This window comes from Myxocyprinus asiaticus, chromosome 48, assembly GCF_019703515.2.
Source record: "Myxocyprinus asiaticus isolate MX2 ecotype Aquarium Trade chromosome 48, UBuf_Myxa_2, whole genome shotgun sequence".
NCBI classification, from domain to species: Eukaryota; Metazoa; Chordata; class Actinopteri; order Cypriniformes; family Catostomidae; genus Myxocyprinus; species Myxocyprinus asiaticus.
The window spans coordinates 24,487,376-24,503,421 of NC_059391.1; the positions used below are offsets into that span (position 1 = coordinate 24,487,376).

General features: G+C 40.4%; 1 protein-coding gene across 3 annotated transcripts in view; it reads left to right on the forward strand.

The window, feature by feature from the left end:
* LOC127437590 (unconventional myosin-Va-like) overlaps positions 1-5,938 on the forward strand; it is a 28,664-nt gene extending 22,726 nt beyond the window's left edge. For 2 of the 3 annotated variants that reach the window (XM_051692611.1, XM_051692612.1), the window contains 10 exons: positions 2,214-2,412; positions 2,576-2,669; positions 3,145-3,294; positions 3,436-3,590; positions 3,863-3,949; positions 4,125-4,275; positions 4,602-4,884; positions 5,017-5,191; positions 5,292-5,372; positions 5,490-5,938. In XM_051692611.1, coding sequence (XP_051548571.1) covers positions 2,214-2,412; positions 2,576-2,669; positions 3,145-3,294; positions 3,436-3,590; positions 3,863-3,949; positions 4,125-4,275; positions 4,602-4,884; positions 5,017-5,191; positions 5,292-5,372; positions 5,490-5,642 — 1,528 coding nt within the window. In that variant the 3' untranslated portion in view covers positions 5,643-5,938. The remainder of the gene's footprint in view (positions 1-2,213; positions 2,413-2,575; positions 2,670-3,144; positions 3,295-3,435; positions 3,591-3,862; positions 3,950-4,124; positions 4,276-4,601; positions 4,885-5,016; positions 5,192-5,291; positions 5,373-5,489) is intronic. The other variant, XM_051692613.1, reaches the window with a different exon arrangement.
* Positions 5,939-16,046: the final 10,108 nt, after the last annotated feature.

Genomic DNA, 16,046 nt, shown 5'->3' on the forward strand with positions numbered 1-16,046 from the left:
GAGCATTGCACACACTGTTTGTAGCAGATGACAGTAAACAGAGTGCAAATTCACGTTGTAGCACTAGGCACATACAGAGGACATACTTATTTAATTAAATAGCAGCCTTTTTCAGTTTAATAATCACTTTTCTCATTTTCAAATTCACTTTCATGTACATCTTAAATCAGCTAATACAGGTAACATTTTTAAGAGTATTCTCGTGCGGGCCTGGGTAGCTCAGTGGTAAAGACGCTGGCTACCACCCCTGGAGTTCGCAAGTTCAAATCCCAGGGTGTGCTGAGTGACTCCAGTCAGGTTTCCTAAGCAACCAAATTGGCCCGGTTGCTAGGGAGGGTAGAGTCACATGGGGTAACCTCCTCGTGGTCGCTATAATGTGGTTCGTTCTCGGTGGGGCGCGTGGTGAGTTGAGCGTGGTTGCCGCGGTGGATGGCGTGAAGCCTCCACACGCGCTATGTCTCCGTGGCAACACGCTCAACAAGCCACGTGATGAGATGCACGGGTTGACGATCTCGGACGCGGAGGCAACTGGGATTCGTCCTCCGCCACCCAGGCTGAGGCGAATCACTACGCGACCACGACTTAAAAGCACATCGGGAATTGGGCATTCCAAATTGGGAAAAAAAAAAAAAAAAAAAATTCTCGTGCAAATTTCATGAATACAAATCTATTTCATTTTTTTATATTTTAGTTTCAGTTTAAGTAATTATAGTAAAGGAATCAACAGAAGAGTTGTTTACATCTAAAATAAGCAATACTTTCAATTTTAGAGATTAACATTAAAGGCAAAATCTGGTAGAAGATCTTTAAAAAATGCATGTAAATAGTAAATTATTATATAGACAGTTATTATTTAGAATTAAAGAACTAATTTAGAAAGTTATTAAAGTGAAATGGCTCATTGAACAAGAAAAAAAAATGTAGAGCGGGAACTTGATTTTATCCATCGGTTATTGGTTGGATAGTGAAAAGTGGGCGGTGCATACCGGAATGGAGGAGACGGACCTGAATTCGATTTTGCAGTCGACATAGACACACACACACACACACACACACACACACACACCCCCCCCCCTTTCCACCGTGCCCCACTGACTTGAGAACTGAACGATGATCTAACCGACAACATTAATACATAACCAGCCCACAAATGCACACAACCCATAGCGGTCTTTGCTTACAACGAGGCTGGAGCGCTTGTGCAAGTCCAATGCAGATGAAGGAGAAACAAGCAAGTAAAAGGTTACTATTTTAAACTTTTGAATCACAAAACAGTTAATATAAAGGGGAAAAAAACACACTTACTCGTGCTGTAAATCCCAAGATGCCTGCATTAAAAAATATGAATAAACTCCAGATGCATCCGACTCGTATTCAGCATTGTATTCAGTGTGAAAACCTCTGGAAGCATTCAGGCGTGAAATGTCTCGAACACAATCTCAAATTCGCTGTTATTCCTCCTCCTTTAAGCCAGTGGGCCCGTAACCTAGGTAGTCTGTGGTAGGGAACAAAGTTTGGGAGGGAAACTGCTGAAAATACACCTCTTCATCTCTGCATTAGCTGCTTTGATGCCAGGTTTGTTTACGTTACTTTTAAAGGGGAGGGGTTAAAACTCAATAAAAACTGGCTTAACTTCAGCATGGCCTTGCATACGTCAGCAGAGAAAGAGCAAGTTATGACATTTTGATGAAAGAATATGAGGTCAATTTTTTTTTTTATATATATATATAAAATAACAAATATGCATGGATAAATCTTTCACAATTAGACCAGTAACATACATTAATAAAATAAATGTAACATTTTTATTTCATGCCGAGTTTAATATAGAAATGTGAAAAATTTTGCCCAATTTGGAATGCCCAATTCCCAATGCGCTCTAAGTCCTCGTGGTCACGTAGTGATTTGCCTCAGTTCGGGTGGCGGAGGACGAATCCCAGTTGCCGCCGCGACTGAGATCGTCAACCTGCGCATCTTATCACGTGGCTTGAGCGCGTTGCCACGGAGACATAGCGTGTGTGGAGGCTGCCCCATGTGACTCTACCCTCCCTAGCAACCGGGCCAATTTGGTTGCTTAGGAGACCTGGCTGGAGTCACTCAGCACACCCTGGGATTCGAACTAGCGAACTAGCAAACTCCAGGGGTGGTAGCCAGCATCTTTACCACTGAGCTACCCAGGCCCCCACATTTCTTGTTTCTTGCTCTCTCTGCAGGTTGCTGGTGTCACAGTTACAAACTCAGGGTCAGTCGCATGAAAAGGAGGTGGAGGGTATGAAGGCGGAGCTACAGCAGTTAAGGGCGGAGCTTGATCAGCAGCAGCAGATGTTTTCGGACAGTCTGGAGCTTCCACAGGATGCTCGAATACAAGCGAGCCTACAGCACGAGATCAGTCGCCTCACGCAACAAAATTTGGTAGACATTTCGTACGCACACAATCACATAAAATGCACTGATAAACAATTTAGTGATTCGACGTAACAGTTATAATAAATTATGCTTGAGTTTTTTTCATTCATTCTTTTAATACTGTATTAAAATTATTATACATTATTAAAGTAATTTCTGTTATTTATAGGATCTTTTGGAGCAGATGGGCAAACAGGACAAGATGATCCGTAAACTAAAGAAACACCTGAAAATCTATGTGAAAAAGTTTGGGGAGCCTGAAGGTAAACATTGTATCTTTGAACCTCTCGTTTGGATGCGTAATCAGTATATTGTATATTATAATGGGTTTGTAAATGTATGGTTCTCCCAGCCTAATCCCACACCAAAGTACCAAAGTGTGTTGGCATGCAATTTAAAGCAGCTTTTCACTCAAATAGCCAGGGGTCTGCTGAAAATGACTGAATTGTGAACAAAAATCACAGTGATCACTTAAGAGGTGGCGTACTGGACAAAAGTGAAACGAACAGCTCACAAACTGCGACAAACGAGAACCCATGTGTCTGTGAGAGAAAGTGTATCAATGTGAGAGAAAATTAAAAGGGACAGTCCTTGGTTCAAAAAAAGTTGAGAACCCCTCACATAAAGAACTTATTTGAACCGGGTCTGGTAGACTACTGTTCATGCATTTCATATCTTATATTCTGAATATTGATTGCTACAGCATCTCTCTTCTGTGATTTATTTCGGTGATGGCAGCAGGTGTTCATATTGAACAGTCCACTCCAGAGAACATGATTGATGAGAGCGGACGAACGGTCAGTATCGCTCGTAAAGAGAGGGACTTCCAGGGTATGCTGGAGTACAGAAGAGAGGACGAGAGCAAACTGCTCAAGATACTCATCATAGGTGACTTGTAAATCATGCACAGAATGTAAACAGACTCCAGAGATCTTTCATTTTCACTTTGTTCCAATGTTTAGCACTCCATTTACTTCATCAGACTGTTCTTAGATCAGACTTTTTCAATGTGGTCTCTTTGTCTACCAGAGCTCAAACCGCGAGGTGTAGCGGTGAATTTGATCCCAGGCCTGCCTGCCTATATTCTCTTCATGTGTCTGCGGCACGCCGACTACGCCAACGATGACCAGCGGGTCTCCACTCTTCTGAACTCCTCTATCAACGCCATCAAGAATGTTCTGAAGGTGACAGACTGCGAGACACTGTCAGAAAATTATTAAAACGCTTTTTTTTTTTTGTTTTTTGTAGAAGACTTTTGAGTCATTTATCCAAAGTTAAATTTGTAGCCACTCAAATAATTCGTCAAATAAACGTCTTTAGCAAATGAAAAACATTGTCCAGTTGCTTTCGAATAAATATCTGACAAAAGATGGCGATTTTATATTCTGTTTTCTACTGTGAAATTCGTCTTTGTCTGTTCATGTTTGTCTTGTTAATAATTGATTTGTCTTTACAGAAAAAGGGAGATTTTGAAACCATTTCATTCTGGTTGGCGAACACCTGTCGCTTCTTACATTGCCTTAGGCAGTACAGTGGAGAAGAGGTGGGTTTGGTTTGTCCATCTCTGTTCCAAACCCTAGTTAGCTGCCTTCATAGACCGCATCATATTTTTGCTTCTGGCATGAAGGCAGATAAGTTATTTGTGTTTTTGTGCATGCATGATTTTATTTATTTATTGCTATATGGACCCTGACCTGATTTTTCCTGGCCTCTTTTAGGCATACACAAAGCATAACACTCCTCGGCAAAACAAGCACTGTCTGACAAACTTCGACCTGTCTGAGTACCGTCAGGTTTTGAGTGATCTGGCGATTCAAATCTACCAGCAGCTCATCAGGGTCATAGAGAACATTCTACATCCCATGATTGGTAAGACAACAGGCCTGTGGTTCTAATAAGGGATGCACTGAAACTGTGGCTTCTGATGATCTTCGGCAGCAACATTTTCAGTTTTGCGGAAAGAAGAAATGGACAGAAATTGTAGCAGAAACCATTACGTTAACAGATCTGCTAACTGTTAACAGAAACTTTGCCATGAATAACAAGCAGCGTGTACATGAAATGGTTTAATTGGATGTAATATATATATATATATATATTCTTACATAAATTGTCTCATCGCCGTCTTTTATCCCCGTCTCCGCCATCAGTTTGCTGCTTGTCCTCTTATCTACACCCTTTTCCCTTTATTCCAGCCCCAGCCATGTTGGAGCAAGAGACCATCCAGGGTGTGATGGGTGTTAAGCCCACAGGAATGAGGAAGCGGACTACCAGTTTCCCTGAGGAGACCTCCTATACGCTAGAGTCCATTTTAAAACAGCTGGATGGATTCTACTACACTCTGCTTCAGCATGGCAATGACACTGAGCTGGTGCGACAGTTCATCAAACAGCAGTTCTATGTCATCTGCTCTGTCACACTAAACAACTTGCTGCTTCGCAAGGACATGTGCTCCTGGAGTAAAGGCCTGCAGATCAGGTACTAGCCACTAGAGGGCACATATAATGTAAGAGGGCACATTTTTGGTAAGACCAAAAAATTACACTGGAAATGTTATGAATTGCGGCTGGTTAAACTTCATGTATCGCACCTCTCTTTCCCTCTCATCAGATATAATGTCTGTCAGTTGGAGGAGTGGTTGTTGGATAAGGAACTTCAGGGCAGTGGGGCACGTGAGAGTCTGGAGCCTCTGATACAGGCAGCTCAACTTCTGCAGATCAAGAAGAAGAGCCAGGACGACGCAGATGCCATCTGTACCATGTGCACTGCACTCACAAATGAACAGGTGTGTATGTGAGGTTGGGTGAATGGAACCTCTTAAATGAAACCTTCTTGAAAACCTTGAGCGGAGTTCTGATGTGCAGTGTTTGTTTTTCTCTGAACAGATTGTGAAAATTCTCAGCTTGTACACACCAGTGAATGAGTTTGAGGAGAGAGTATCTATATCATTCATAAAGTCCATACAGGTGAGTCATGAGAGCTTTTTATTAGTCATTGTTAATGTTTTATGTATTTAAAAGCATTCATTCTTATATTTACATGGTTTATGTAGTAAAAAAACAAATGATTTTTCTACCCATTAGACTTTATTAAAGGATCGTAAGGAGTCTTCTCAGTTACTGATGGACGCCAAGATCATTTTCCCCGTCACTTTCCCCTTCAGCCCTTCAACTGTGGCTCTCGAGACCATTCAGCTCCCCAGCAGCCTCAATCTGAGCTTCCTCACACGGGTTTAAAAAGAGACCAGTGATGATGTCATAATGGAATCTATGGACAAAACTCAAATGGAGTTGCTTTGAAATAAACCAAAGGCTTTCGCTGTTGTGACCTCACCCTCTAGAATTATTAGAATGTTTACACTTCCTGTAATGCTGTAAAGGATTTCGCTTAGAGATGAACTTTAAACACATTTCACTGTTTGCATTTGCTGGTGTATGGAATGATTTGGGGGGAGCGTGGCCTGAAAGGAAAAGTGTGCTTGACTGGATGAAATATTATTCTGAAGCATATTAAAGGAGAGTATCCACTTGTAGGGTTGAAAATGTTTTCTTTATTAACAGTTTTTTTTTTCTTTAATAGCTTTACATTTGTATGTGTGAAATTTGATGTAAAAGCTGTTAACCAGTATTGCTATATGAAATATGAAACCAATTGCTGTTAAAAGATCTTCCATATATTCATACAGTGTGGATTGTTGGTATCTGAAATCTATCATAATAAGACCCTCTGAAAATTGTTGCCCTTTAACCCAGATACTCAACTTATTTTAAGTTTGAAAACTTTAATGCATGCAAGTTCTTTTCCAACCAGTTTGCCAGATATTCTTTGGATTTTTTTTTTTTTTTTCTGGCTCCTGAATGTTTCACAGTCTCAGAATGTAAAAACCTATATCCTGAGCTGTCAGATGAGACTTTGGAGTGTGATGATCCATAACGTGACTTGTGTGCTCCTGATTGTGAGCTGACTGAACTGCCAGGCCCCTCATCTTCACCCACATAAAATCAAAGCAAAAAAAAAAAATAAAGATTTTGAGGAGTGTAGCATAACAATATAATTTAACACAATTCTTACATTTTACAGTCATTTGGATTAATATTAATTAACCGATTCTTAAAGGGACAGTTTCCCCAAAATTGTATATTTTGTTATAATTTACTTGCCCTCATGTTGTTTCAAAACCATCAAAAGGAAATGTTAGGCAGAATGTAGGGACTGACAGCCTCAGTCACCATTCACTTTTTATTATATGGAAAGAAAGAGCAGCATCAACAACAGCATAAATTAAGAGAGAATTTTGAGGTGATCTAACCATATAAAAGACATGAACAAAGATCTTTTACAGAGCTGCAGTAACGGAACCTAAAGGCTACATGTACCAAAACCAGCATAGTCTTTAGCAGTTCAACAGAATGTTTAAAAACAAACACCTACAAATTTTATGTATTCAATTAAAAGAAAGTAAAAAAAAAAAAAAAATGTAACAAATAAATATAATGATGAAATGGCAAAAAGATACTTACACATTGGTGATGGTAATTCCATGCTGTTACATCTTTAACATCTCTTGAGTAGTCTCCAAAGCTGAATGAACTGTTAGAGCTTCCCACAGACAATGCATCAGACCTATCTCTACTTACTGGAAAAAATTATATCACTTTCACTTTTGGAAAGTGTAGCAGAACAGTGTAACATACTGTATTTTAGGCAATAATGGGACAAATAAGGACATGGTCCTTATAGAGATCACAAACACTTTTTGAAGGATCGTCAGTGCGAGTTATTTTGACTTTGTATTATTATTATTATTATTATTATTAGAAAATCTACGTTTAGCATTAACCAGCACTTGTAAATTTGATCTGATGTCAGACGTTCGAGCCCCGGAAATGCATTTAACGATGGTGGCTGGAGTCTCTAGTTCCACGTTCCTTACAACAGAATCACCTATAACCAAGGCTCTTTCAACACCATAGATCATGACATTCTCTTGAATAGGCTGGAGAATTATGTTGGCATTTGTAGACTTGCATTAGCATGGTTTAGGTCCTATTTAACAGATTGCTGCCATTTTGTATGTGTTAACAAAAGTTAAGTATGGAGTACTAATTCATGCGTTCATGACCTCAAGATTAGATTATTGTAATGAATTACTGGGAGGATGTACTGCAAGTTCAAAAAATAAACTTCAACTGGTTCAAAATGCAGCTGCCAGAGTGCTGACTAGAACCAAAAAATATGATCATATTAGCCCCATTTTATCATCGTTACATTGGCATTACATCTGTTAAATTTCGTATTAATTTTAAAATTCTGTGAACTACATACAAAGCTTTGAATGGTCTAGTTCCACAGTACTTAAGTGACCTTCTGTCATGCTATATTCCATCACATTCATTACGATCACAAAATTTTGGCCTGTTAGTACTTATACGAATATCAAAATCCACAAAAGGAGGTAGATCCTTTTCCTATTTGGCTCCTAAACTATGGAATAGTCTCCCTAACACTGTTCGGGACGCAGACACACTCACTCAGTTTAAGTCTAGATTAAAGATTTATCTATTTAGCCAGGCATACACCTAATTTATTCTTCACCTCACAATTAGGCTGCTTTAGTTAGGTCTGTCAGAACCAGAAATGTTTCTCAGAAAACTTTTTCATAATCTATAACTCTGCAATAAATTGAATGGCATCTACGCTAATATTATTCTATTTGTTTCCCTGTCTCAACCTCGGGATTCATATCCTGAGGGTACCAGAGCCGGCCAGATTCAGCTCCGTTCCTGCTTGGTGTCAGACTCCACTGCTATGTGTCATTGAGTAATGATGACAAACTACAGCTGGTACTAGCCAGACATCACTTCAGTCTTTTATGATGGACTTTAGAGGATGAACTGATGCCAACTCCAACTGTAAGACATCGGATACTTCGTATGCCACTGACTGAACCTTGGACTTAGGATGGACCTCACTGATCTCTGCCTGCATCACCTTTGTCTATTGATGGACTACACTCTTGAAATGGAATACATAGACTATCAATTAAAATGCCTTCATCAGCCAACAAAGGACAATGCATCTATGTGAACTTCTGCAGCTAATCCAAGATGGACTTCAAAGACATTAGTCATTCATCTTACAGTTCATACAAAATCTTTGTTTACACACTGGCCCTTAACACTTAGTTTACAATTTTTAAACTATGACCTGCACTGCACATAAATAACTAATATTGACATTATATTCATGCTGTTTAGCCAGATGGGATCTGGACCCCACAGTGAGCCTGGTTTCTCCCAAGGTTATTTTTCTCCATTAACCAACATCTTATGAAGTTTTGTGTTCCTTGCCACAGTTGCCTTTGGCTTGCTCACTGGGGTTCTAAATACAATTATTATTTAATTATTTATTTTTATACTCAATTTAAAATCATATTTAATCAAAATGCACAATGATGACTTTAAGACTTTACAGATATTACAGTTTCATTTTCTGCTAAAGCACGATTTTCTGTAAAGCTGCTTTGAAACGATGTGTGTTGTGAAAAGCGCTATACAAATAAAAATGACGACTTATATTACGTAGCAATATATTACATCGTTTAATTTTTCATGATTGATTTACAGTGCATATCTGCACTATGAAGTATGTTGACTCACTCATTTGTGCTCTGAAGTCTTCTTTTCATTTTTACATCCTCTTCATTCATTCTTTTGCTCTCTCTTCTTCTGCTCTTCTTCTCTCTTCCACATTCAGTAAAATATTATCTGTCTATTTCAAAATGGCAGCCGTTGTTATCTGCCACTGTCTCCTCTACCTTCACCATTAGTTCTTTGATCTGAATGCAATCACTCATGTTCATATTGTTGAGAACATGATATATGTTACTAAATTTCTTCACCAGCCACTGGAGATCCTCTCCTTCACTCTCAATGTGATATTCTATAGATGTGTCAAACATATAGTCTCCACGACTGAACAGCTCTATAGTGTGACTCCAGACTCTCTCACTGAGAAGCTCCAGATGTCCCTGCAACACTTTTCTTTAATACTGTTTAAATTTAGAGTTCACACATATGAGCAGTAGTACAGCGTGTGGACCTGGAGGACACAGAGACATACTGAGCAAAATCTCCTGTTTCAGTAACTCGGCACTCTTCTACTGGTACATTCATCCACCATCCTGGAGCTTCAACCACAGTGATGTGTCTGTCTGCTATCTCTCTCTGTCTCTTCACACACTGAGCAGTTCTTGTCAAGTAAAACTCCCCTTTGCCCAGGATGATATTTCCTGTTGAACTCTTACCAGCATCTCCACTCCCCATTAACACAATCCTCAATTGTGAGAGGTAGTGGGCGTCGCCTGCAACAAATAAGAACAAATAAGAACAAAACACACAAAATATTGTACTGAGAATATCTAAATGTCTATGTGTGCATGTGATAATTCAAGGCTAGGTGTGCGTTAAAGATTTTAATGCATGATGTGGAGGCAAAGAACCACCCGATGCAATGTTTTTTGGAGACACATAATGTAAAAAGGGTTGGAACTCCAAAGAACATGTACTGTAATGTAAAATTTCTATTCTTTGTAATTTTCACATTTTTGAGGAAAAACTGGCATTGCGGACATGACAGTTGAAGTGTTTTCTGCAATGCTCAGTGTTGAGAAGGGTAACAGCATACCTGGGACACATGGTGAGCACTGCCAGCGAAGCCACGTACCCCGCAAAGGTGGCCGCGGTATGAGACTGGCCCATGCCCAGTGATGTTGCCGGGGTGCAGAGTTTCCTGGGACTTGCTTCTTATTACTGGCGGCTCCTCAAAGACTTTGCTACCATTGCCAGCTCACTACATTGGCTGATGGACAAAGGGAGGCCATTTTGCTAGAATGAGGCTTGCACCATGGCTTTCCATAAGCTTCGGTAAGCATTGGTCCAAGCTCTGGTACTGGCATACCCACACAAAGACCAGCCTTTCATCGTGGACACTGATGCCAGCAATGAGGGTATTGGGGCTGTGCTCTCCCAGGTCGGGGAGGAGAGAGAGACTCGTAGTCTACTACAGCCAGACACTTAGCCGTCCTGAAAGGAATTACTGTGTAATGCTCTGGGAGCTACTTGCAGTGGTACAAATGTTTCGCCACTTCCGGCCATATCTGTATGGACAGAAATTTCTTTTATGGACGGACCATGCATCGCTGACTTGGCTCCTCAATTTTAAGGATCCTGTGGGACAATCCAGCATCGGCCTGGTCGGCAGCATGGCAACGTCTTGAAGAACGGATGCAAGCACTGCAGATGCGGCAGCATCAGCTAGCCCTGTTGCTGAGGAGGACCAACCTGCCTTCGATCACCAACAGCTGCTGCAGCATCAGGAGGGGGACCCCGTACTGGCCCAGTTGCAGGCCTGGCTGTAGGACGGGCAATGGCCGGAGTGGGAGGTAATTACTCAGCTGGACCCAGAGGTAAAAAAAAGTATCACTCGCAATGGGACATTCTGGCTCTGCGGGATGGCTTGGTGTATTTGTACTGGCAGTCAACAGTGGATGGAAATTTTCAGTTCCAGTTGTTGGTTCCATTTCCTGTCTTGGTTGCCGGGAATTGCTACGTTCTTGTGGCCATGGATTATTTCACAAAGTAGCCTAAGGTGTATGTGATTCCTGATCAGAGTGGTAACATGACAGCGGGGAAGCTGGTTGAGGAGATATTCTGCCAGTCTGGGGTACCTGAGGAGATCAACAGTGATCAAGGGCGTAACTTTGAGGTGAATCAAATGTGCGCTTACAATGCGCGGACCAAGACTTCTGCACTGGGGACTAGGTTGGGGTTTACTTCCCCATCAGAAAAAAAGGGCACTCTCCTAAACTGGACAGCAATTGGCAAGTACACTGTGAGGTTTTGAAAAAGATCTCAGACATTGCGTCCAGGATTCATATGGGGCCCTGGCGGCATCGGACAGTAGTTCTGCATAGGAACTGCTTAGCGCCATACCAGCCACAGGTGGATGTATGGACAACTGAGGGCTCTGAAGACTACAGATACCCTTCGAGCCCTGCACCATCGATGGACGAAATGAGCCCTCCGCTGCCTGGTCTTTCCCTACATGGACAGATTACGAATGAAGTGCAAGGCATGCACGAAGATGGCCTGGTTTCCTACAGGACTACGTAATGTCGAAGAACTAAATTGTTAAGAGCCGCCGGGGACAGTAGCCTCTTCAGGTGAGGGCAGTGTAGCGTCATGCTTTGCGGATGGTCAGGACTGACGTGAGTTTGGTTAAATAAACCCTCTAAAAGTGTGAATTGAGTGAAAAGATTTTGTATGTGGGGGTGGCGGTGGGTGGGGTGTATATCAGGTCTGCCTGTATTTCATCTTGGTGACATCAGTAAAGGAGATTTTGTTGAACCCCAAAATCTGTATGCCGTTACAGTATGTTGTATTAAGGTATTGTAAATGTTGTCTGCCATGCAGATCGAAATTAAATCAGTCATATACTGTATGCTTGCTTTTGATAAATAAATAAATAATATTTATTGAGATAATAAACATTTTGGAAATCTTTGACGCTCCTCATTTTTGGAGAGGTGTATGTCAGTCTGTAATTATAGCCTATGTCGTAGATTCGACACACAAGATTTATACTTAAGAAATCCGCTAAAAGCCGGTCACAACTCTAGTGAGCATTTTTCTCTGTGCCACTGTCAATCCCACAATCTACCTCACAAGCATGACTTTCGGCTTTCATAGGAATGAACTGAAAATGCTTAACTTACAATGCGACAATGAAAACGTACAGTGAGACCCAGTGTGTGCACGATAGAGACCTACATACGTTTCCACTGGCACATAGTGAGCGAAGCTGAGCGAGCGTTTTCAATTAATTCCTATGGAAGCTGAGCGGCACGCTCGCGAGGTAGATTAAGGAATTGACAGTGGTGTGGAACAAGCTATTCCCTAGTGTTGTGAGCGGCTTTTTGCGGATTTCTTCAGTGCCAGTGGAAATGTACGTTAACGGACCAGGCCATTCAGCAAACTGCAGCCAGGTACATTGTCAAGAAAAAGTATGTGAACCCTTTGGAATTACCTGCATTTATGTATGAATTTGTCTTAAAATCTGGTTTAAACTTCACCTAAGTTATAATAACGCATGAACACAATCTGTTTTAACTAATAACACATAAATTATTGTATTGTTATTGTACATACTGAATACATCATTCAAGCATTCACAGTGTTGGTTGGAAAAAGTATGTAAACCCCTAGGCTAATGATATCACCAAAACTAATTAGAGTCAGGAGTTGGAAAACCTGGCATCAAGTTAATGAAACAAGATTGGAGGTGTGGGTTAGAGCTACTTTGACTTATAAAAATCACTCAAACATTTTGAGTTTGCTATTCACAAGAAGCATCTGCTGCGTGGACCATGACTTGCAAAAAAGAGATTTCAGAAGACCTACGATCAAGAATTGTTGCTTTGCATAAAGCTGGAAAGGGTTACAAAATTACTTTGAAGAGCTTAGATATTCTGTCCACAGTAAGACAAATAGTCTATAAATGGAGACAATTTGATTGTGTGCCTACTCTCCCTAGAAGTGGCCGTCTAACCAAGATTTCTTAAATGGCACACCGCAGAATGCTCAATGAGGTAAAAAGAAACCTAGAGTGACAGCTAAAGACTTGAAAAATTATTGGAGTCTACTATATGAAAAACATTAAACAGGCATGTGTCCATGGCAGGACACCATGAAGGGAGCCGCAGAACACCAACGAAGGAAGCCACTGCTTTCCAAAAACATTGTTGAGTGCCTGAAGTTTGCCAAAGACCACCTTGACACTCCACAATACTATTGGGAAAATGTTTTGTGGACTGATGAAACTAAGGCTGAATTGTTTGGGAAGAACACGCAGCACTACATATGGCGTAAAAAGGGCACCGCATACCAACAGGAAAACATTATCCCAACGGTGAAGTATGGTGGAGGGAGCAACATGATTTGGGGCTGCTTTGCTGCTTTGGGGCCTGGACGCTTGCCATCATAGAGGGAAAAAATGTATTCCCAAGTTTATCAAGATATCCTACAGGATAATGTTAGGGTGGCAGTACACCAGCTGAAGCTCTTTAGAAGTTGGGTGATGTAGCAGGACAATGACCCTAAATATCGAAGTAAATCCACCACAGAATGGCTTCAAAAAAATAAAATCCACCTTTTGTAGTGGCCCAGTCAGAGCCCAGACCTTAACCCAATAGAGATGCTGTGGAATGACCTCAAGAGAGCCGTTCACATAAGACATCCTAAGAATATGGTGGAGCTGAAGCAGTTCTGTAAGGAAGAATAGTCCAAAAATCCTTCTGAATGTTGTGCAGGTCTAATCCGAAACTACCGGAAACACTTGGTTGAGGTTATTGCTGCCAAAGGAGGATCAACCAGTTACTAAATGCAAGGGTTCACTTACTTTTTCCACAGCACAGTGAATGTTTAATGGGATGTGTTCAGTAAAGGCATTGTTTTAGTGTTGTTAGCTTAAGCACCATCAAGTGTATCAATACTTGTGACTAGTAGGTACTACTCCGTTTACTAGAGAGCTATTAATGATAGCTGTCACATTTGAGCTTACAGTTTCAAAGACATCTTTGAAAAGACGAGCAGGAATAACATCTGTCTTGCAACTTGAACACTTCCCCCTTAAAACTAAATCAATTAACTGGGCTGAAGAGACTGGTTGAAAGCAAGTTAAATAACCAGCGGTGAATACATTTTAAGGGCATAATGGATGACTTAATATCTTGGATTTTATTATCAAATAATTGAAGAAAATTCTCACAGGTCTCAAAAGATGGATCAGGACAGGGAACTGAAGAAGGGTTTAGCACCAAATCAATAGTTTTAAACAGTACTTTAGGCACTTTTTACGCTCTGCCTTTCTGCACTCTTGTCTGAAAGAGTGGGTGATTCATTTAACCAAGGCTGAGCAACACCCTTACCCTTTACTTTCCTGGGATTAAGAGGGGCAACAGAGTCAAGAATAAAAGAACATGATTTGTTAAAAACCTCAACCAGCTCTTCTGCACCCATATCATTAGAGAGAGTATCTGTAAAGTGAACCTGATAATAATCTGAAAATAGACTGGCAGTAGAGGAATGAATAGAACGAGAGTAGCATAGAGGCTGAGAAATAGTAGGTGAACAACATGAAAAAACTAATTCAAACACAATTGGAAAATGGTCTAAAATAGCAGCATCAAACGTCTCCAGATTGGTTACAGAAAAACCATAAGACATTACTAGATCAAGTGCATTTGACCCAAATTATGACGTTCACCAAAATTAGTTCAGATCCATTTAATGATTCGTTCAGTGACCACTCCTGGTGATGCCAGAAGGCGGTGACAAATGAGTGTCTTGTGTGAAATTAGTTAGTCACTGAATCAACGATTCACAAAATTTTTATGTCTACAGACCTACAAAGAGACTTCAGTAGAGTTTTTAAGCATTATAAGAACAAAGCAAATCTATAATTTCCCTAGTTTGTGAGCTGCGGAGCATGACTTTTATCAAAAGACAACAATAATAGTCTTATATTATTATGAGTTTCAGTAACGTCCGTACATTTTCATGTATAAAAAAGCGTGTCTACATATCAGTTGACTTCAGTAAAATGCATAAGTGTACTATGAACACAGCAGATCTATCTTTTTTCCTACAGTTTGTCGACTGCACACCAACATAGAGGTAAAAAACAGGAGCCGATATTAAAAATAGCTTTACATATTTAACACAGATCTAGTAATCTGCTTAAATTGGCAAAAATAACCGATCAAACTATTACCTCAAAAACATAATGTAAAAAGCATAACTTAATGAAGACTCATGCCCTGATATAAACTCCACTTACAATGTGTGCTTAAAAGAAGGATTGTCCTTTGTTTTTTTTCTGTAGTACATTTCACGTAATGCTGCCAATCAAGAACGATATGCCGATAAATAACTCGTTTGTGTGTTCCTCGTGTCTAGATTATTAATTTAGATCAACATCAATGCCGATAAAAAACATGGATAAATGAGCATTGTTGAAAGCGACTTTGTAGAAATGAACGGAACCATATTGATTAGACTATCTGACTGATGGCCTATTACGTAAGAGTTGTTTCAGCACATGAAACTCGCCTGTGATTGGCTGGATGGTTGCTCAATCAGCCCACAGTAACAAAACGCAAAGAAAACAGTATACAAATCCACCATTTGGACTTGATATGGGTTTAGCTTGAAAAAGTGCGGGGGACGTGTCACTCACATCCCCCACGGCTGCTACGCTCTTAAGTACAGATGAATAATGCATATTAAACTCCAGTGAATTGCGTAAAATGTGAATTGCATAGTAAACATGAGATTACAGTATATTCTGCAGTGATTCATAAATAAGTTTAATTGTTCATGAGAGAAAGCGTAAATGAGGCTACGGCTTCTTCAAGACGGATGCATCGCGTCCTTTAACAGGGGAACAGATAGTGCGAAGCTGCTGAAAGCTGGATTCTGCCTCGGAACCCAGCAAACAATAAACCGACGAAAGCCTCTTTGCATGTGATAAAATAACGAGTTTCCCGATCACAATCTCAAATGAAAGTGTAAGCAAAACAA